General features: G+C 38.2%; 5 protein-coding genes across 6 annotated transcripts; all 5 read left to right on the top strand.

Annotated features, from left to right (window-relative positions):
- The first annotated feature begins 942 nt into the window (after positions 1–942).
- On the top strand, positions 943–2,610 carry LOC120012596. Its single transcript, XM_038864036.1, has one exon. It carries the CDS (start codon positions 943–945, stop codon positions 2,608–2,610), a length of 1,668 nt encoding a protein of 555 aa, XP_038719964.1.
- Positions 2,610–3,356, top strand: LOC120012597. Its single transcript, XM_038864037.1, has 2 exons — positions 2,610–2,700; positions 2,791–3,356. The coding sequence occupies exons 1-2, from the start codon at positions 2,610–2,612 to the stop codon at positions 3,354–3,356; spliced, it is 657 nt and encodes a 218-aa protein (XP_038719965.1).
- A 4,331-nt stretch (positions 3,357–7,687) lies between these two features.
- Positions 7,688–10,513, top strand: LOC120013475 (CSC1-like protein At4g35870). Its single transcript, XM_038865301.1, has one exon. It carries the CDS (start codon positions 7,906–7,908, stop codon positions 10,348–10,350), a length of 2,445 nt encoding a protein of 814 aa, XP_038721229.1. The 5' UTR covers positions 7,688–7,905; the 3' UTR covers positions 10,351–10,513.
- A 1,309-nt stretch (positions 10,514–11,822) lies between these two features.
- On the top strand, positions 11,823–14,944 carry LOC120012014 (aspartyl protease family protein 1-like). Its single transcript, XM_038863236.1, has 10 exons — positions 11,823–12,282; positions 12,374–12,509; positions 12,876–13,111; positions 13,221–13,445; positions 13,560–13,695; positions 13,780–13,853; positions 13,945–14,044; positions 14,130–14,187; positions 14,380–14,451; positions 14,535–14,944. Exons 1-10 carry the CDS (start codon positions 11,945–11,947, stop codon positions 14,750–14,752), a joined length of 1,593 nt encoding a protein of 530 aa, XP_038719164.1. The 5' UTR covers positions 11,823–11,944; the 3' UTR covers positions 14,753–14,944.
- An 824-nt stretch (positions 14,945–15,768) lies between these two features.
- LOC120013191 (la-related protein 1B) lies at positions 15,769–20,785 on the top strand. Of its 2 annotated transcripts, none has more exons than XM_038864923.1 (6): positions 15,769–16,512; positions 17,640–18,009; positions 18,085–18,229; positions 18,322–18,412; positions 19,457–19,528; positions 19,674–20,785. In XM_038864923.1, the coding sequence occupies exons 1-6, from the start codon at positions 16,276–16,278 to the stop codon at positions 19,965–19,967; spliced, it is 1,209 nt and encodes a 402-aa protein (XP_038720851.1). In that variant the 5' UTR covers positions 15,769–16,275; the 3' UTR covers positions 19,968–20,785. The 2 variants fall into 2 exon arrangements, with proteins under 2 accessions (XP_038720851.1, XP_038720852.1); XM_038864924.1 differs by having other exon boundaries at positions 18,121–18,229.
- Positions 20,786–20,990: the final 205 nt, after the last annotated feature.

Below are 20,990 nucleotides of genomic sequence, written 5' to 3' on the forward strand. Positions count from 1 at the left end.
ATATCTGTTCGAGTATTATATTACATATGTTCGAGTGTTTTAGTATAACTGTTCGAGTATTTTAGGATATATGTTCAAGTGTTGTATTACATATGTTCGAGTATTATAGGATATCTGTTCGAGTGTGTATGATATCTGTCCGAGTGTTTATGATATCTGTTCGAGTGTTTTGTTTGATAGTGCTATATATATAGGAAGAATCCTAAGTATTAACTCCACTGTATTTAATGCTTATCAAAAATCGAAACGTCATAATTAATATTAAACATTAAATCTCAACTAATAACCAATAAAGATAAACATAGAAATCAAATGTCTAGCACGCGTTTTGAAAAGATAAACATAGAAAATCAAATGTCCCCCAAGCGTTTTGAAAAGATAAACATAGAAAATCGAAAAACGTACAACTAATAACCATTAAAGAGAAGGGTAATATCACTTTTATCCAGATAATATTATTTAAAAATATGGCTTATTTTTTATTATATATGTTCGAGTATTTTAGGATATCTGTTCGAGTGTTTAGGATATCTGTTCGAGTGTTTTAGGATAACTGTTCGAGTGTTTATGATATATGTCAGAGTGTTAATGATATCTGTTCGAGTGTTTTAGGAGATCTGTTCGAGTGTTTAGGATATCTGTTCGAGTGTTTTAGGATAACTGTCCGAGTGTTAATGATATCTGTTCGAGTGTTTTCTTTGATATGTTCGAGTATTTAAGGATATCTGTTCGAGTATTAGATGCCATCTGTTCGAGTGTTTTGTTTGATATGTTCGAGTGTTTGAAGGGATATGTTCGAGTATTTTAGGATATCTGTTCGAGTATTAGATGCCATCTGTTCGAGTGTTTGAAGATATCTGTTCGAGTATTCTATTATATATGTTCGAGTTGTTTATGATGTTTGTTCGAGTTTTCAAGTTCTTGCAATTTTGTTTTTCAGGAATGGGTGTGGTTGACCTTGTTGTTATATACGGCGGAGATTGGGAATTTTCAGGAGGAATTTACAAATTCATTGGTGGTACTGGGAAAGGTTTTGTTGTGAATGAGTCCATTTCCTATGAGGATTTTTTGGAGAAGATATACAAGATTACGGGAATTGATCGAACTTCAAATGAGTTGCTCTTGAAATTTGTATATAACACACATTTCCATATGGAACCGTTGGTTGTTAGCAATGAAGATGACTTGCAATTCTTCTTACGACAGAATGATGATGCACGGCGACCTGACGCTTCACGGAAACCGGGTACCCCACTATGTATAACATTAAGACCAAAAGAACATCAACAGTTTCATTCGCAGGATGCAAGTTATGTTCCAGAAACTCAACCATTTGTTGGACGTGCCAGAAATCGGATTGATGATTTTCCTAGTTTAAGCCAATTCGAAGAAGATTTTGATGATGTTAGAGATGGCCAGGGTCGAGAAGATAATATTAATGATGAATACGATGATGACATTCCTTTTGTTGGAGGTGCAAGTTATGTTCCAGAAACTCAACCTTTTGTTGTTGATGATGTTGCTGCAACTAATGATCCTAATGCGCAGACGGGTGAGAACATTCAGGTTGGGCAATATAGTGGGAGCAATACTATTGACCTCAACAGCGAATCATCTGATACGTTTGATGTGGGGGTGATTTTTACAAACAAGAAAGAGTTGCATAAGCATATATCCCTCTATGCTATTAAGAAGAATTTTCAATTCAGGGTGACGAGGTCGACGAAGTCTTTGCTTGTGGTCGAGTGTCTTGCAAGTGGATGCCAATGGCGTATGAGAGGTATAAAGCTAAAAGAAACTGAACTTTTTCTTGTGAAAAAATTCAATGATACTTACACATGTTCGTTGGAATTTGTGAATCATGGGCACAAGCAAGCATCAGGAAGGGTGATTGGTGATTGCATCAGGGCCAGATATGAAGGTGTTGGGCGTGTTTACAGACCAAATGACATAATTCAGGATATTAGAAGAGAATATGGCATTAATATTACCTATGATAAGGCATGGAGGGCTAGAGAATGTGCGCTTTATTCTCTTCGTGGTTCACCGGAAGAATCATTTGCTTACTTACCCCATTATTGTGCTGTATTGGAGAATAATAACCCTGGTACAATTACTCATATTGAGTCTGATGATGATAATCGATTCAAGTATTTTTTCATGGCAATTGGTGCAAGCTTACGTGGATTTCATAGTTCAATGCGCCCTGTTATCGTCGTTGATGGCACCCATTTGAAGGGTAAGTATTTGGGTACACTTTTTGTGGCAACTGCTTTGGATGGAAATGAGCAAATTTATCCGGTTGCTTTTGGCATTGGTGATTCTGAAAATAATGCATCTTGGCAATGGTTTTTTGAAAAATTACGGGATGCCATTACAGTTGAAGACTTCTCACGGTTATGTATCATTTCAGACAGAAATCCTAGCATTGATAGGGCAGTTTCACTTGTATTGCCTGGTTCATTTCATGGCGCATGTATCGTCCATATCCAACGAAACATGAAGGCAAAAGGGTTCAACGAATCTATCATCCCTATATATCTTAAAGCTGCTAAGGTGTATCGAACATCTGAATTCGAGCATTTAATGAATCAGTTGCGTAATGTCTAATGAATCAGTTGCGTAATGTCGACGGAGGTAGACCTTATGCTTATTTAGTTGAAGCTGGTTTCCATAGGTGGTCTAGAGCACTGTCTTCTGGTAAGAGATATAGTATCATGACGACGAACATTGCAGAGTGCTTGAATGCTATACTATGAGATGCTCGAAGTTTGCCGATTACAATGCTAGTTGAACAATTGCGTGCCAAATTGCAGGAATGGTTCAGTGCTCGTCGTAATAACGCAGCATCTGTCACGTCTTACCTATGTTGCGAGTGTGACAAGGAAGTTAGAAAGAGAAGCAATAGGTCACAACGACTAAATGTTCAACCGATAAGCCATAGTGAGTACTATGTACGAGATGGTGATCAAGATGGACAGGTTGATCTGCAAAACAAGACCTGTTCATGCCGTGTGTTTGATCTTGACCAACTTCCTTGTGTACACGCATTGGCTGCATGTCGAGTTCGGAACATATCTTTTAATTCCTTGTGTTCTCCGTACTATACGAATGAGGCCCTAATGTTAGCTTATGCTGAAGCTATATACCCAGTAACTATTGAGGATCAACGCAAAGTTAGCGAGGACAACGTATTGCTCCCACCGGCGACTAGACGTCAAGGGGGGAGGCCAAGACAACGAAGGATCCCATCATCTGGTGAAACTATAGCAGTGAGGATATGTTCCCGGTGTCGACAGCGAGGTCATAATCGTCAAACATGCAAAGAGCCAATCGCATTGACTCCAACATCATAGATGTAACATGCATTGACTCCAACATCATTAATGTTATGATTTTTGATAAATTCATTAATCAATTAACTGTATTACTCGAACAGAATCAATGTATTACTCCAACAGTTAAATGTTTTACTCGAATAGCCTGGACAATTACTCGAAATGGGCCATCATTTACTCGAATAGACTCAACAAATACTCGAACATGTGCCACCAATTACTCGAATAGACCCAAGAAATACGCTAAATGGTACACCTATATACTCGAATATACTCAACAAATGCTCGAACAACATTTATTCATTTAATCGAACCAACACAGCAATTACTCGATCATTTAATAGGTTACTCGAACATGTGAATATTATATTACTCGATCAAATAAGAAAAGTACTCGAACAAATATACATTATAGTATATTACTCGATGATAATAGGTAATTACTCGAACAAATATATCTTGCATTACTCGAACCAATATTTGTATTACACTGAGTTATATACAATTTAATAGGATGAAAATAAATATTTACAAAAGTAAGTTAAAAATGTTGTCCGTATGACTCGATTGCGAATTTCCTCCTGTAAAACATCATGTCTGTCTGATTAATAAGTTGTATTGGCATTCCTGCACTTAATACCTTTATAAATTTTATTGTGAACATCCCACAATCTCCCCTGTAAAACATAAGATAGCATATATGTTACAAAAATATATAAACGTTAACCACCATGAAAAATTTATCTAACACTGGAAACATTTACCCGGTCTCTTGCTGAGGAACAACTTGCAATCTATGAGCAGGCCATGGGGCGACTCCTGCATCAATCCCACCCAAACGAAGGATGTATGGCAACATAGTCCTCAACGGTTTCATATGATTATTGCAATCCTCCTTGCTGGTGATTGAAATTTTGGGATCATATACATTGATCCATTTGTTGCCAACTTCAACCTCAATTGCAACCCAATGGATATTTCTCCAGTTCATGGGAAAGTAAATGTAATCTACACCATTCAATGGTATGGACCCTTCAGGGTTTTTTCCAGAAATATAGTGCTCAAAGACTTCATGTTTGTCCCATTCTCCAACATTATGAGGATATTTAGTGAACTCATTAAAGTGGGATTCAACTGATACCTGTAAAATGTACTATATTATTTTTTCTCAAATACTCGAACATCCGACTAAACTACTCGAACATGTGAATTAAAATACTCGAACAACTGACTAAAAAACTCGAACATGTATCTTAAAAAACTCGATCATGTATCTTAAAAAACTCGAACATGTGAAATAAAATACTCGAACATATGAAATAAAAATACTCGAACATCCGACTAAAATACTCGAACATATGAAATAAAATACTCGAACATCCGACTAAAATACTCGAACATGTGAACTAATATACTCGAACATCAAGTTCAACAACTCGAACATCTAACAAACATACTCGAACACACATATAAAATACTTACAGTGAATATAGTGTCCAGCAGCACAACCTTCTTCTTGAATATGGCAGGGTATTGCTTGATCCTCTTCATGAGGAGGTACATTGCGACGTCCATATGCTACAAAATCAAAGATAACTATAAGTAACTATTACGAATAATTTTTTTTTTAAATATGGTTATATATATGTTACCTGGTCTGTCAACCAGTAATCGGGTGTCATTGCACTAGAGCATCATGAACCTCAATCTGAGAAGATTAAAACAAAGTGATGAGTGAAATTAGAACACCAAAATACAAATACTCGAACATCAACCTACAACTACTCGAACATGTTACTATAAATACTCAACTATAAAACTACAAATACTCGAACATAAGACTAAAACTACCCGAACAACAAATTTTATTAAACATTTTAACTTCACTAACCTTTATCAGTTCAAATACATCTGACACGATGTCATCTGAAGTAGGGGTTTGATTCCCTGAGTACTTGAGTATTCTGGGGTGTGTTTCACCACATTTGGTGGCATACCTCTGGGCTATAATGGGTACAATTTCATACGCCCAAATCTTCAAATAATCAAAAAAATATTGGTAAACTATTATTACAATAAATAATAAACAGAACACAAATAGAATGATCTATTTTTTTTTACCTGGAGTACTATTGACATTCCATAAAGGCTGTATGTCTCCTTTGCCTTACCCTTACTCAAGTATTTTTCAGCCCTTCCAATCATGGCACATGCAAGAGAGGTAGCAGTACGTTCGTAGCAAACGCTTCCCCATGGATATTGGTTGAAGGCATCCAAATCATCCACAAGTTGGAGCCACTTAATATTAATGGCATTTCTTCTCTCTCTAGGCATCAATACAGACTCAACAAAATACACCAAAACTAACTTCAAAGCATCATGAGCATTATCACATTTATCGAATGCCTCTTCCAGCTCAGCTCTGCTTACATTGGTCCCCTTCCCCTTACCCTTGCCCTTTCCACATTTTTCTTCAAAATAAAGGGATTTTAGCCTATTAACAGATGTATCAACCAGACTTGACACATCGGGCACAGATTCTGTACATAATAGTCCGGTGATAATCGCAAAATCTTCAATACCAAATGTGCACTTCTTTCCACCAATATTGAAATGCAATCTTTCTCCAAAATCACCCTGGGGAGAAATAATTTGACGTAGTAGAAGCTGGTGTATCAGTTGTGAAGAACAACTGATGTCATGTACATCCAGCATCATGCCAAAGCATGATTGCCTAAAAACCTCAAGTTGCTCCTCATTCAACTTCAATTTAATTGAAGTGGTAACAACTGATATGTTTGAAAAGGTGGTTACCCGGGCGGGGAAATGTTGCTCCTCACTTATCAGATAGTCTGCATGGGACAATTAATTAAAACACAAAATTAATAATACTCGAACAGCCAAACTAAAATACTCGAACAATAAATCATATATACTCGAATAGTCAAACTAAAATACTCGAACAGTAAATCATATTTACTCGAACAATCAAACTCAAATACTCGAACAACAAACCATATTTACCCGAACAATCAAACCAATATTTACTCGAACAATCAAACCATATTTACCCGAACAATCAAACCAATATTTACCCGAACAATCAAACCAATATGAACAATCAAACCAATATTTACCCGAACAATCAAACCAATATTTACTCGAACAATCAAACCATATTTACCCGAACAATCAAACCAATATTTACTCGAACAATCAAACCAATATTTACTCGAACAGTCAGTCAAATAAAAATACTCGAACAGTAAACCATATTTACTCGAACAGAACAGCCAAATACTCGAACAGCCAACCATATTTACTCGAACAGAACAGCCAAATACTCGAACAGTCAACCATATTTACTCGAACAGAACAGTCAAACCCAAATCCCCAAACAGGATAATCTATTTACCCGAACAGTCAACCCAGAAAACTCGAACATCAACTAGAAAACTCGAATAGTAAACCATATTTACTCGAACATAACAGCCAAATACTCGAACAGTCAACCATATTTACTCGAACAGAACAGTCAAACCCAAATCCTCAAACAGGATAATCTATTTACCCGAACAGTCAACCCAGAAAACTCGAACATCAACCAGAAAACTCGAACAGTAAACCATATTTACTCGAACATATCATTCAAATCCAAATATATAAACAGGATAATCTATTTACCCGAACAGTCAACCCAGAAAACTCGAACATCAACCAATAAAACTCGAACAGTAAACCATATTTACTCGAACAGAACAGTCAAACCCAAATCCTCAAACAGGATAATCTATTTACCCGAACATCAAATCATAAAACTCGAACACCAACCTATCATACCCAAATCCAATAACAACATACTGGAAACCTAAACCCATAAACGCTAATGAAATATGGAAACCCTATAGCAGGAAAAACTAAAACCCTAAGCACCCACCACTGCTAAAATCAAAAACACAAACCGTGATCACTGCTTACTGGAACGAAACACAAATACAACACTAAATAATACATAACATACCCATGCTGTACCAGGTCGAATGTGGCAGAAATCGTATATGACAGTGTATTCGAGAATGGAGACTATCGGAAATCGTCGAAAAAGAACGTTAAAGAAGAAAGAAGAAGGTGAAGGATGTCGCGGGAAGTGGAGGCCGGCCTTTGAACCAAAACTATGTCGTTCCAATGTGAAATAAGGGTATTTGGGACAATTCCTTTAAAAAAAGTGTTAGATTTCATGTTTTTAAAAAAGTGGGTTAGTTTTCAAAATTTGGTTTAAAAAAGTGTTACTTTTCCGAAAAACCCAAACTCCAAATGCAACATTTTTAATATATCCGAGAAATTTCACGGAAACCTCCAACGTATAACATCCCAGAACCCTGCCATTATCTCTTCCTCCGGAGTCCGGGCACCCTGTACGTACCACTTCCTTTCCTTCTCAGTCTCCAATCACTAGGAACCCTAAACTTTTTTTTTTAATCTATCTCGAAATTGGTACTTCTCAGCTGCAATTAATGGAGAAAATCTCGAATTTTTTGGTTCTATAAACCCCTAATTTTCGAATTCAATGGATAAATCTCGATTACCTATCCTCATATCCCCAATTCCCGCCATGGACGTCGCTCTCTCTCCTCCACCTTCCTCCGGAGACGGAGACCAGGATTTTCCAGACGCATGGTACGGGAACATTCAGTACCTGCTCAACATATCGGCGATAGGCTTATTCTTCTGCGTGTTCATCTTTTTCTTTGTGAAGCTGCGAAGCGACCATCGCCGAATCCCAGGACCAGCCGCCCTTGCCTCCAAGCTACTTGCCGTCTGGCATGCCACAGGCCGCGAGATCGCCCGCCACTGCGGCGCTGATGCTGCGCAGTTCCTCATAATCGAAGGGGGCTGCTTTGCTGTCCTCGGCTCCATCGCAATCCTGGCTTTGCTTTTCATGCTTCCTTTGAATCTCTATGCTGGGAGCGTATTAATGTCCGATCAGTTCTCTAAAACCACTATAACCCACATCGAGAAAGGTTCGCCTCTACTTTGGATACATTTCTTGTTTGTTGTGGTTGTTGTTATTTTAGTGCATTTTGGTATGTCTGCTATTGAAGAGAGGTTAAGGATAACTAGGTTCAGAGATGGGGATGGGAATTTGAGTGACCCAAATGCGAATTCTACAGCTATTTTTACGATAATGGTGCAGGGTATTCCAATGAGCTTAGGAGCTGATAGGACTGTTTTGCAAGAGTATTTTCAGCATAAGTATCCTGGGAAAATCTACAAGGTTATATTGCCCATGAACTTGTGTGCATTGGATGATTTGGCCACAGAATTGGTGAGGGTTAGAGATGAGATTACTTGGTTAGTAGCCCGAATTGACTCTCGCCTTTTACCTGATGAAAGTGAAGAGAATGAACCGAAGGGATTACGAGGTCTTCTGGTTTACTTGCGGAGGAAGGCGAAACTTTTGTGGGGGAAAATAATGTTTAGGCTGGGTTATACAGATGAAGAAAAGTTAGGGAGATTACAAGAACTGAGGGCAGAATTGGAGACTGAATTAGCAGCTTACAAGGAGGGCACTGCTCCCGGTGCTGGGGTTGCATTTGTGATGTTTAAGGATGTGTACACGGCTAACAAGGCGGTTCAAGATTTTCGAAATGAAAAGAGGAGGCGGATTGGAAAGTTTTTTTCATTGGTGGAGCTGCGATTACGGAGGAACCATTGGAAAGTTGAGCGTGCTCCTTTGGCAGCAGATATATACTGGAACCATTTGGGATCAGCAAAACTATCCTTGAGACTCCGGAGAGTGTTTGTCAACACTTGTTTATTGTTGCTGCTTCTGTTTTTTAGTTCTCCCCTTTCAGTGATCAGTGCTTTGACGAGTGCTGGGCGGATTGTTAATGCTGAAGCTATGGATAATGCACAGTCGTGGTTAGCCTGGGTGCAAAGCTCTAGCTGGCTTGCCTCCTTAGTCTTTCAGTTCTTGCCCAATGTTATAATATTTGTGAGTATGTACATAATAGTACCATCAGCTCTCTCTTACCTCTCAAAGTTTGAACGGCATCTCACTGTGTCTGGGGAGCAAAGAGCCGCACTTCTTAAGATGGTTTGCTTCTTTCTTGTCAATCTCATTCTTTTGAGGGCTCTGGTTGAGTCTTCCTTAGAAAATGCAATTCTAAGCATGGGCAGGTGCTATTTGGATGGTGAAGATTGCAAGAGGATTGAGCAATACATGAGTGCATCTTTTCTGTCTAGGTCATGTCTTTCGTCTCTTGCTTTTTTAATCACATGCTCTTTTTTGGGGATATCTTTTGATCTGTTGGCTCCGATCCCTTGGATAAAAAGGAAGATTCAGAAGTTTCGAAAGAATGACATGCTCCAACTGGTACCAGAACAAAGTGAAGAATACCCATTAGAAAATCAGAATGGAGATGATCTTCGGAGACCCCTGATGCATGCTGTTTTGTTTGACTCTCCTAGATTTAATGGAATTGAGCCACAGGGACAAGATCTTTCTGTTTATCCAATCAGCAGAACCTCACCTATTCCCAAGCAGACATTTGATTTTGCGCAATATTATTCGTTCAATTTGACTATATTCGCCTTAACCTTGATATATTCTTCATTTGCTCCACTCGTGGTCCCGGTTGGTGCAGTTTATTTTGGGTATAGGTATATGGTTGATAAGTACAACTTTCTGTTTGTGTATAGAGTCCGGGGGTTTCCTGCTGGCAATGACGGAAGGCTGATGGACACGGTGTTGTGTATCATGCGTTTCTGTGTGGATTTATTTCTCCTTTCGATGCTCTTGTTCTTTTCAGTCCGGGGGGACTCGACGAAGCTGCAGGCCATTTTCACACTTGGATTGCTAGTAATGTACAAACTATTGCCTTCTGATAATGATAGTTTCCCACCTGGTCTTTTGGAAGGCATACAAACTGTTGACAACGTTGTAGATGGGCCAATTGATTACGAGGTTTTCTCGCTACCCAAATTTGACTGGGATACTTATCATTCATAGTTCAAGTAGTCAGTCAGGCAGTCACACAATTATCTGTAAGTTGATTTGTGAACTTGTGAGATCATCTCTGATGTTCCTTTGTAGTTATAATGTGTATAAAATTCTCATCACTTGTTAACTAGTACAATGATTTTTCCTTACTGTGCTGTCTTTCAAATTTGTAGTTATGGCAAGGATCCTACACTAAATCTTTTTGTGAGATTGGATGTTTGAATGTGCCTTGGTGCGTATAAGCAAACATGAGCAATGGGGAGAAATTAGGGAATTGGATTTAAGCCAACTGGTGAAGACCCAAGACCCCCCTCTTATATCCACTATTGGCCAACCAAATGCTCTCTGTCTTTCACTTGAACAACAAGATCCAGAGTGCAATGTGGCTCCAGTCCACTGAGAGTAATTGAATCCCAAGTCATGTCAAATACTTAATTAATTACTGGAAAAATGTGCCAATGATTGTGCTGAAAATCCGGGCCCTACTCACATCAGAGATATTATCCTCTTGACTGACTTATTCGGATCCGAAAGACAAGTGGAAAGTCTCACTTAATGGTATTTAGACTCAGGAAAATACCTCTTAGTGTGGTAAAAACTTGAGTGTCCTTATAAACCATATGATCTGGACATCCCAAACCGATGTGGGATAATTTAACACTCCTTTGCATTTGTGGATTGGGTTATGCTGACCCAACAAATTGATAGGTAGAGGCTTCGATCATATGTTGAAAATCATAACTCTATTCACATCAAATATATTTTCTGCTTTGGGTTTATCGGTTCCTGTAAATATATCGAACTCACACGACTATATACTTTATGGACTGTCTCACGTAATGGTACTTAAGCCCAATAAAATGTCTCTTAGTATGATAGGGATTAGGGATTGGTTTTCCTTACAAATCACATGATTTGAACATCCTAAACTAATTGAAATAGTCTAACAGGTGGTAAAATGTATACTAATCATGCTCTCTCACGATTTTTCATCAGCTTGGCTTACACGCAAATGTGTCACGCCTTATAAAACACTAAAGTCATCATAGCAAACCCCATGTTTTATTTTTTTATATATTGAACACTCAATTACTTTTGTTCCCTGATCATCATGCATCTTGAATCATTCATAAATATTTATTTACACATAAATACTTGATAATCAATATGTTGAGGGAATCACTTATGATATTTATTTTGGTTATAAAAAAAAAAAAAAGGCCTTGGGTCTTGATTGTGCCACTGGGCCTTAGATTAAAGTTGGATGGACTTAAAAGCAGAAGCTCCACCCCCTGATATGATTTTGGGTTGGGCCAGGCTGGCCGTATACTAATTATAGTAATTTTCTAACCAACCCTCATCCGTTGGATCAGAAAAGCTAATCAACGTGGTGCCCATCGAAGCGTCCCACAACTTTTTGGCGCGATTAGAAAAATGGTCAAAAAGGCAAAAGCTTTGTAAAGACCCGCTCTTTCCAAACTTCTTCTAAAGCGTCTGTGGGCCCACCTAAGACAGACACTCTCTCTCTGATCGAGAGAGAGCCAAGATCCAGGGTTTAACCTTCAATGGAGCCTTTGATTTCCCTTTACATGCAAGTATTTTGATGAACGAAGAAGGAGAAAGAATGGTTTATTTCTTCAGATTAGTACTCATCGCGCTCTCAATCTTTGTCGCCTTTGACTTCAAAGGCTATCATTGCAGTGGCGGCCGCATCTTCAGCTTGAAGATGCATCACCGCTTCTCCGATTCCATCAAGAACTGGTCCCTTTCCACCGGGAAATTCTTCGACTGGCCCGTTAAGAAGGGAAGCTTCGAGTACTATGCCATCTTGGCACACCGCGATCGACTCATGCGTTTGCGTGGCCGTAAGCTTTCCGATTTGGAGTCGCCCCTTGCTTTCTCTGATGGAAACTCGACGTTTCGGATTAGCTCGCTGGGATTGTAAGTTTCTTTTGTGTTTACAATCAAGTAAAATGAATTTGTGTTTTTTTTTTTTGTTTCTTCAGTTGGGGTTTCGTTTCTTTTTGTGTAGTTTGCACTATGCGACGGTTGAATTGGGGACGCCAGGGATGAAATTCATGGTGGCGCTAGATACTGGGAGTGATCTGTTTTGGGTGCCATGTGATTGCAGTAGATGCGCGCCTACTCAGGGTACTGCTTATGCTTCTGTATGTTCTATTCTCATTACTTTTGAAATTTTTTTCGTTTATTTTCTCCCTGTTGTTGGAATCTGGAGTGTTACGGGTTTCTTGTTCATTTGATATGTAATTATGTATTGCTTATGAGTTAATTGCACCTCATGAAATGTTTCACAAGATGGAAATGCTCACCAATTAATTGAACTTTAAATGTTAATCCCCTAAAATGGCCTTGGTTGTTGGGGAATAGCATTTTCGTTTTGTTAATCTTCCCGGCTTCAATGTGAGACCTAGTCCAATGACTCTTTTGATCTTATGGGAGTGGCATTTCCTTTTCGTCTTAAAGGCGTTTATGATGTACTTATTGATTCCAGTAATGTATAACTATTGTTGCAGGAGTTTGAGCTAAGTGTTTACAGTCCTAAAGAGTCATCAACAAGCAAAAAAGTCACCTGCAACAACCTTTTGTGTGAACACCGTAATCGCTGCCCTGGAACATTCAGTGATTGCCCTTACATGGTCTCTTATGTCTCTGCTCAAACTTCTACTTCTGGGATCTTGGTGGAGGATGTTCTGCACTTAGCAACAGGAGATACCAATGAGGAGTTGGTTGAGGCATATGTCACGTTTGGGTATGTTATTTGATAATGTACTGAACTGTTTTGAACTCCATACACTGGCGTTGTTCTCTTACTACAGACCCTGGATTTGGGCTGTAATGAAATAATATTATTTGCGCAGCTGTGGACAGGTTCAGAGTGGCTCATTTCTTGACATTGCAGCTCCCAATGGCTTGTTTGGGCTCGGTATGGAAAAGATATCGGTTCCTAGCATTTTATCCAGGGAAGGCTTGACAGCAGATTCTTTCTCTATGTGTTTTGGACATGATGGAATAGGAAGGATCAATTTCGGAGACAAGGGCAGTTCTGACCAGGAAGAGACCCCATTTAATGCGAATCCACCACAGTAAGTGGTAATTTCTCAAATTTTCTCCATGTCTATTGTTTTCTTATATATTTGAATCTGATGAAAGGTTCTTAAATGGCTATCATGCTTCTTATGCTTGGAGATATCTTGCAGCCCAACGTATAATATTACAATGATTCAAATTCGAGTAGGAACAACATTGATTGATGTGGATTTGACAGCTCTTTTTGATTCTGGGACCTCTTTTACGTATCTCGTGGACCCAACTTATACGAGCCTTGCTGAGAATGTGAGTGCTCGAAATGATGCAAAATTAGTTTGCTCTGTCATCTTAGTTTTTATCCAACCAAAGTTTAGATGTTCTTTTTGGCAGTTCCATTCACAGACCAGAGATAGGCGTCGTCCACTTGATTCGAGGATACCTTTTGAATATTGTTATTATATGAGGTTAGAGTAACAAATTGTATTCCTCTTCTTCTTATTCTTTTTCCATTAAAATCCTCCGGAACTATAATCATTTTTTTCTCTTGATGCGCAGTCCCGATGCAAATTCTAGTTTGATACCAAGCCTGAGTTTAACCATGAAAGGTGGAAGCCACTTTGCTGTCTATGATCCTATCATTGTCATCTCCACTCCGGTAGTCCTCATCTGATTCCCTTAATTTTTGTGTCAAAACAGTCCTTAAATTAATTATTGACATTCTTCCAATTATCTAAATGCAGACTGAACTTGTTTATTGCTTGGCTGTTGTCAAGAGTGCAGAACTGAATATTGTTGGGCGTAAGTTTTACCTATTATTTTTCATATCAATTAAGACTTCTGGGAGGTCCAATGCGTGAAACTAAACTGACCATTAAAAACATTTTTAATTGGCAATTCTTAAAAAAATATTGATGCATGCTATCTATTGAACCTTTGCATTAAGATTTTTTTTTGTCCAATTAATGTGCCAATTGCGTGAATTTTGCACAGAAAACTTTATGACCGGCTACCGCGTTGTGTTTGATCGAGAAAAACTTGTTTTGGGTTGGAAGAAGTTTGACTGTGAGTGTTTCTTTATAATACATGTGAATTCTCTCCATTCTTCTGTTTCAGTAAATTACACAAATTTTCTGCAACTTGTGCAGGTTATGACATTGATGAATACAACACTATCCCAATTGAACGACACAACTCCACTGTACCTCCTGCTGTTGCCGCCGGACTAGGCAACTACCCTACTCCAAATTCAACAAAAGAGAGCAGGAATTTTTCAGAGAGTTCAGCTGCCTTACCGTCCTACCATAGCCATACATCTTTCCTGCCAGTCTTCAGTTTCGCCTTCACATTATATCTATTGTTGTAGTGGTTCTATTCTATGATCATTCCTTTTATTTTCCACAGCTGATGCGGGTGCCCTTTAGTAAAAAAACATTTTGATTCTTAGGTCATGCATAGTATAGTTAAAGGACACGATATACTTGCGCAACTTTCCAGAAGGAGTGGCAAAAAAATTCAGTTCCGAGTCGTATAACATCATGTTTTTACAAAATATTTACATGTTCAGACCTTAATCCGATTTTAATTTTGGATATACTTAATTGATTAAATCCGGATTGGGATAAATCTGGACGAGTAGATCGGATAATAAAATAATTCGGATAAGGGTTTGGACAAGTAAATTAGATAAGTTTTATTTGTTTGGACTCGTATTTGATTTTAAATTGGATAAAAATTGTATTTGGACTTGGATTTTGAATAGATAATTTATGTTCAAACTTGATTTAATAAGTTGAACAAATTCGATCATGTGGACGAGACATGGTTTTGCCAAATTGCCACTCCTACTTTCCATTATTTTCCATTATAGCTGTTTCCTTTCCTCCCCTTAGTGTTCAACCATACAATAAAGGATAGATATACATGTATGTATTATTGTATCAGCTTGCTTCAAACCGAGATCCAAATCATATAAATTTGCTCTTTATGATATTTTTTTGGGATTTTTAAAAATTAATTAACATTGAACGTATGATATTTTTTGGGATTTTTTTGATTGAGGAAACTAATAATATATTTTTTACTAAATTGAGCAATATATAAACCCAATCTTATCCCATCTGTAAACCCAATCTTATCTTACAGGTGGGTAACTGTGTGCAAATGTATTTGTCACCTATTCTAATTCTAACTTCTAACCTAAGCAGCAGTTAAAAATAAACTAAAATATAAATATAATTAAGAAACGCAATAATGCTGACGTGGCACTTGCCTATTGGGTGTTATCTCGTGTGCTGAAATCTAATTTCGTCAGAATAGGTTTATGTAAATATGTGTAACGAGGATATATACGTAATATCAGCCGTAACTAAAGGCTGGGCATCCCACAATTCCTCGAGTTAAGCAACGAGAGAGAGAGAGAGAGAGAGAGAGAGTAGAGAATAAACGGAGGCAACATCGTCTCCGTGTACTCCGATCTCTCTTGCGGCGATCTCATCGTTCATTGAGTTTTGGGTACGGAGATTTCTCTTGTTATCGAAACCCTAAATTACCTTTGGCATTGCCCTCTACCGATCGATTTTTTTTGTCTTCGTTTTTTTTGTTATTAACGTCGATCAAAAGCGCCGACAGAAAATCTAGTTTGTTTGATTGTCTCTGTCTATCAACAACGAGACCCTAATACCTAGACGGTGACGAGGAGATGATTGAAACTACAACAACAGTACTAATACCTCGACGGTCACGAAGACACTGAACAATCACTCTCAATCGTTGCGCACCGCAAAGGGAGTAATAGGTCTGTGCACGCAGATTGTGCGAGGTGGAGAATCGGAACTGATCGCGGCTGCACCTTCATCGCCGGTGGCTGTTGTGGCTGAGCAGCAGGGGATGGCTGCGACTGCGGGTTCCGTTGAAGAAACTGTGGAGAATGGGCCTGGGTCCCATGGCAATGCTGGAAAGAGGCCGGCTTGGAATAAGCCTTCGAATGGGGAGTTTGTGCCTGTCATGGGAGCCGATTCCTGGCCTCCTCTGTCGGATTCAGCTAGGGCTTCCCCCAAGTCCTCTTCTGATTCATTGAAAGGATCAGATGGATCATCTTCATCGCTCCTCATTCCGGCTCCGCAGGTTTGGCTAGTCTACTTTTTGTTGCTGATATTTACTATTTTGGTCTGTTTGGTAAGGGATATATGTTTCTCTGCATTGAGGTTTCATTATAGAGGAAATCAAAGAAGTTTGATTGTCTATATAGATGAAATATTAAAACTCAAAAACCATATAATCATTCAGTATAGAATAATAATGTCTAAAACAACAGAAGAAAAAGAAAGGAACTTAACTTTGTAGGGTACTGCATTTTTCACTGGAACCAGACCAAAATATTAATTGGAGAAAGTATTCGGTGCTCAATCAAAATTGTCTTAAGAAAATTAGGGATAGAACATTAATTTACTTTTACCTTATTTCACAGAACCAATATAATTTCTTACAATTTGTAATCAATACTAGCTACTACTTTATCATAAGCTTATTTTGTTAAGAAAAAGGAAGTACAATTCCTTTAGAAATCAGCCACAACAGCCGCACCTTCAGTACCGTTCCAAACCTGATTTGTTTTTGTTGATGTTGTGTTTTACATTTACCTTATTAAATAAGGTAATTTAGAAATTATTAGACTTTTGAAACCAAAAAAAAAAGTAGGAATTAAGTTTGACTTTCTACCCAGAAGAATTCTCAAATTACGAAACCAAATGAACAGTAAGGAAAGAAAAAGATTGAAATTCGTTAAGACAATATAAGAATAGAAAGCAAATGGTACTTTGTGTGATAGGAGTAATGAGGACATTTAGCTAAATCTTCCTTCGTGCTTTTGATTTGAGGTTAAAAAATGGGTGAAATTATTAACATTCTGTACACTGAATTGGAGGTGAAATGATACAAATTTCATAGACTGAATTTTTTATGGATGTAACAATGTTTATTATTTCATATATGATGAGTGATTGTCAGGAGTTCAAAGAATTGATTGTTTGGTTTTTAGTTACTTTTTATTTTGTGGGCTTTCGTGATATTTTTTTAAGTATAACATATATGATATATCTGATGGGTTAGAGGATAGGGGAAAATGTTTTTGACCCCTTCATACTAACCCTATGTTGATATTTCCACCAATGCTCAATTTGAGGGCAAATATTTGAGGGTCCATGTAACTTTAATCGATTTTCTCATTTTTTATCTGTGATGTGGTACTATAGGGGGCTGGGACTGCTACTAATTTGGCTACTATACCACCTGCACGCCCAAAGCGCAATAGTGGCAATGGCAATGGATCATCTAATGGTCTATCCCCTAGGAGTGGATTTGCCCATATTGGCAATGATCAGCTGCACAATTCCTTTAGAAACCGCAATGGTGGTCACCATTCACGTGGAGGTGGTTCTCATCATCACAATGGGGGCAGACGTGATCAGGACCGGGGGAATTTCTACAATAGAGATTTGCAGCCTCAGAGATTTATGCAAAGGCATAGACATGCATCACCACAACCACCTGCTCCTAATCCCACTCCTTACATCGGACCACCATCTATGCGGCCCCCATTCCATGCTCCTATGGCATTTCCTGGTAAATTTTAAATACATTTAAGTTACTTTTTTATATACATCTGTTGGGTTGTATATAATCTTTATTCGATTTCAGATTTTGTACCTCCTGTCTATTTCTATCATCCTCCAGAATCACTTAGGGGTATGCCTTTAGTTGCGCCAATACCGCCGATGTTCTTTCCTGCTCCAGACCCCAACATATATTCTAAGATAGTGCAGCAAATTAACTATTGGTTCAGGTAGCAATGCATTACGCACACTCACTGCCTTCTTGTTTTAAGCCTTTTTCTGGTACTTAACTGCAGTTTCATATCATATTTGTTTATGGAAGTGGTGACAATTTAGCTAAGGATATATACCTGCGGAAGAACATGGATGACCAGGGCTGGGTTTCAATTGAATTAATAGCTGGCTTCAAAAAGGTGAGTTACTCAAGTGGTTTCTCTTTATAATGATAGTATATGATTTTATGTCTTTATAGGCTAGTGACTTAGCCATGATAATCAGGTTCTTTTTTAAAATGTTCTTTACTGATGCTTATCAAGATCCTGATTTTTATTTTTCCTCTTTTCCCCTTCTGTAAAGGTGTCAATAACTAATTTAGGTTTTGGAGAAAAACTTAATTGTGGCACTAGTGGTCGCATTCTAAATACTTTTGGATAAGTTTTTATGTAACATAGAAGGTCCTCAGGTATTGATGTTATGGATTAGATTTGATGACAGACAAACATAACTATTAGTTACTAACCCTATTTGGCCTAAGCAACATTCGGTGCTTCTCGGCCTCTTTTTTGAGGTTGGGAGTTCGGGCACTGCTGATATGGTTTGTTTCATTTTGTCACCTATAGTTGTGCCGCCCCTTGATTTGAAAATCTGCATCATACGCTCTTATTTGCTCAGCACTTGAGGGCGATTCGGTCCTTTCTCATTGTGGGATTGTGACATTTTACCATGCATACGTTTGATGTGGCAATAACAACATTATGGCCATAATAAGAAATGTTTTTCAAACCTAAGTTAGCGATTATTAGTGGCCAATCATTCCAGAAATTGTGAACAAAAATATCGTTTTTGTTTCCTTGTCCATTTTATTTACTTGGGTGTCTTAGGTTTGTGTTTTGATGTCCTGGATGCTTTACCGTTGATTGTCTTAATGATACCAGGCTATCACCAAAACAGACTTTATGCTTAGTTTTCATTTAAAGGTTATAAATTTACCTATATATTTCAACTCTATGATAATAGGAATAGGAATGCTATGGGACTATGTTATTATTCTTTGTCTTTTTCATTCTAGCACTTCGTTTTCTTTCTGTGTATACTATGTTAAATTTGATGATTTTCTGCCTCAAGCCAAACGATATCTAATTTTATTACCATGTGGCAAGTAGTGTTGCGCCCATGCTAGATCCTTTAAGTGAGTTGTTAGTGCGAAGACAATATTTTTCTGTGACTTTTTTTTGCAGATTGCTGAATTGACTAACAATATCCAACTTATCTTGGATGCTTTAAGAAGTTCAGCTGTGGTTGAAGTGCAGGTATTTTTTTTTCCGAATACTTGTTAAGGTTTGGTGCTACTGAATTTTCTGAAATTTGAGAAAATGATGACTCTATTGGTTGTTTGGTACTGTTTACCTTCATTAACCCCTCCTGATCAGTTATGCACTTTCGTTTGTAATGCAGGGTGACAAAGTAAGGAGGCACAATGATTGGGAGAGATGGATAATGCCTCAGCTTCAAGGTCCAAGTTCTCCCAGTCCTCAGTCTACACTGACAGCCGGTGTTCAAAGCATTTCTCTCGAGGAAAAAGCATCTAACCAAGCAGATATTCATCCAGAAGCATTTCTGAGCACATCCTGTGATGTGAGCAATCAGTCGCAAGAGCAGAGTGGTGAGGGAACAAGACTCCTGAGCGTTCTAGTAAATTTGGATCATTCTACTTCAGCAAGAAATTTGAGCAAGGAAGATGAGTGCTAGTGCACGTTTTCTTTTTGAGACGTGTTCTTGGAAAAAAGAGGAGAGAGTAAGGTATTACGACAATGATAAAAACATATTACATTATAGAAAAGTTATGATCTTGCCCTGGCATGATGGAACCCAATTTCTTATAGAGCAAAATAGACAGGCAATTAGAAGGGGAAAGATGCAGCAATACTAAGAGGAGGGAGGGGGGGAATATAGAAAAAGCTGGAAGGGGAAACAGAGGTGGTAGGATTTTGAGCAAGTAGCATGGACTCGTGATTTACCTCCTTATGTTGTTTCTGGGGGTCCTGTCTTTCACCCTATTTCATAGGGTTGGTGTTCTATCTGGGGAATTTTTGGTTTTGCTTCCCCTTATTGCCCCCTTAGGTGTTTTTTTCCCAGTTCTTTGGGGTTGGATTAATCCTACAGGGATTAAATATTGAGAGTGATTGGAAAGAAAATTTTAGGTGGTCTTTGTCTGCAGAATTGAGGGAAGAAAGGATGGATGCTGCTGCCTGCTTGTGCCATGCTACTACTGCTCTATTTTGTTAATATGGTCTCCCTCTCTCTCTCTCTCTGGATATTTCTCCTCTCCTTAGTCACTTGCACTTTAAATTGTGTTTAAATTTTATCATCATGCCTCTCCTCTTTGAAACTGCGAGACTTTACTGGATAATTTGTCTTCGAGACAAATCTTTTGAACAGAGCAGAGTTTGACTGGTTTTGGTGGGACATATATTTGTTATGAATTCGAGCTTGTGGAACGGGTCCAGTGTCAAATGATTTGTTTAAACCCAATTTTACTATTATTTATGAGCATCATTGACTCCTAACAAATTGTTTGCAATGTTTTTTCATAGGCCTGAAGAGATTTGATGTCTCATCATGCTTGAATTGTGTCGTTTAACATTATGTTATTACACAATTCTCTATGACCTGTCTGGGTTGGAGACTTGACAATGGTAGTAGCTATGGAGGATGCCTGGCTAAGCTAGAAAGCGGAAAATACGTCTCGTGAGCTTTTCTTGTTAGCCATCG

This window comes from Tripterygium wilfordii, chromosome 13 (genome assembly GCF_013401445.1).
Source record: "Tripterygium wilfordii isolate XIE 37 chromosome 13, ASM1340144v1, whole genome shotgun sequence".
In the NCBI taxonomy this organism is placed as follows: domain Eukaryota; kingdom Viridiplantae; phylum Streptophyta; class Magnoliopsida; order Celastrales; family Celastraceae; genus Tripterygium; species Tripterygium wilfordii.

Bases quoted from the DNA above. Each gene is read 5' to 3' on its own strand.
- LOC120013191 (XM_038864923.1), top strand. From the start codon at position 16,276: ATGGCTGCGACTGCGGGTTCCGTTGAAGAAACTGTGGAGAATGGGCCT. The intron at 18,413-19,456 runs GTGAGTTACTCA...TTTTTTTTGCAG, and splicing joins TAATAGCTGGCTTCAAAAAG to ATTGCTGAATTGACTAACAA. The intron at 19,529-19,673 runs GTATTTTTTTTT...TTTGTAATGCAG, and splicing joins CAGCTGTGGTTGAAGTGCAG to GGTGACAAAGTAAGGAGGCA.
- LOC120012014 (XM_038863236.1), top strand. From the start codon at position 11,945: ATGAACGAAGAAGGAGAAAGAATGGTTTATTTCTTCAGATTAGTACTC. The intron at 13,446-13,559 runs GTAAGTGGTAAT...GATATCTTGCAG, and splicing joins TTTAATGCGAATCCACCACA to CCCAACGTATAATATTACAA. The intron at 13,854-13,944 runs GTTAGAGTAACA...CTTGATGCGCAG, and splicing joins GAATATTGTTATTATATGAG to TCCCGATGCAAATTCTAGTT.
- LOC120012596 (XM_038864036.1), top strand. From the start codon at position 943: ATGGGTGTGGTTGACCTTGTTGTTATATACGGCGGAGATTGGGAATTT.
- LOC120012597 (XM_038864037.1), top strand. From the start codon at position 2,610: ATGAATCAGTTGCGTAATGTCGACGGAGGTAGACCTTATGCTTATTTA. The intron at 2,701-2,790 runs GTAAGAGATATA...TTACAATGCTAG, and splicing joins GTCTAGAGCACTGTCTTCTG to TTGAACAATTGCGTGCCAAA.
- LOC120013475 (XM_038865301.1), top strand. From the start codon at position 7,906: ATGGATAAATCTCGATTACCTATCCTCATATCCCCAATTCCCGCCATG.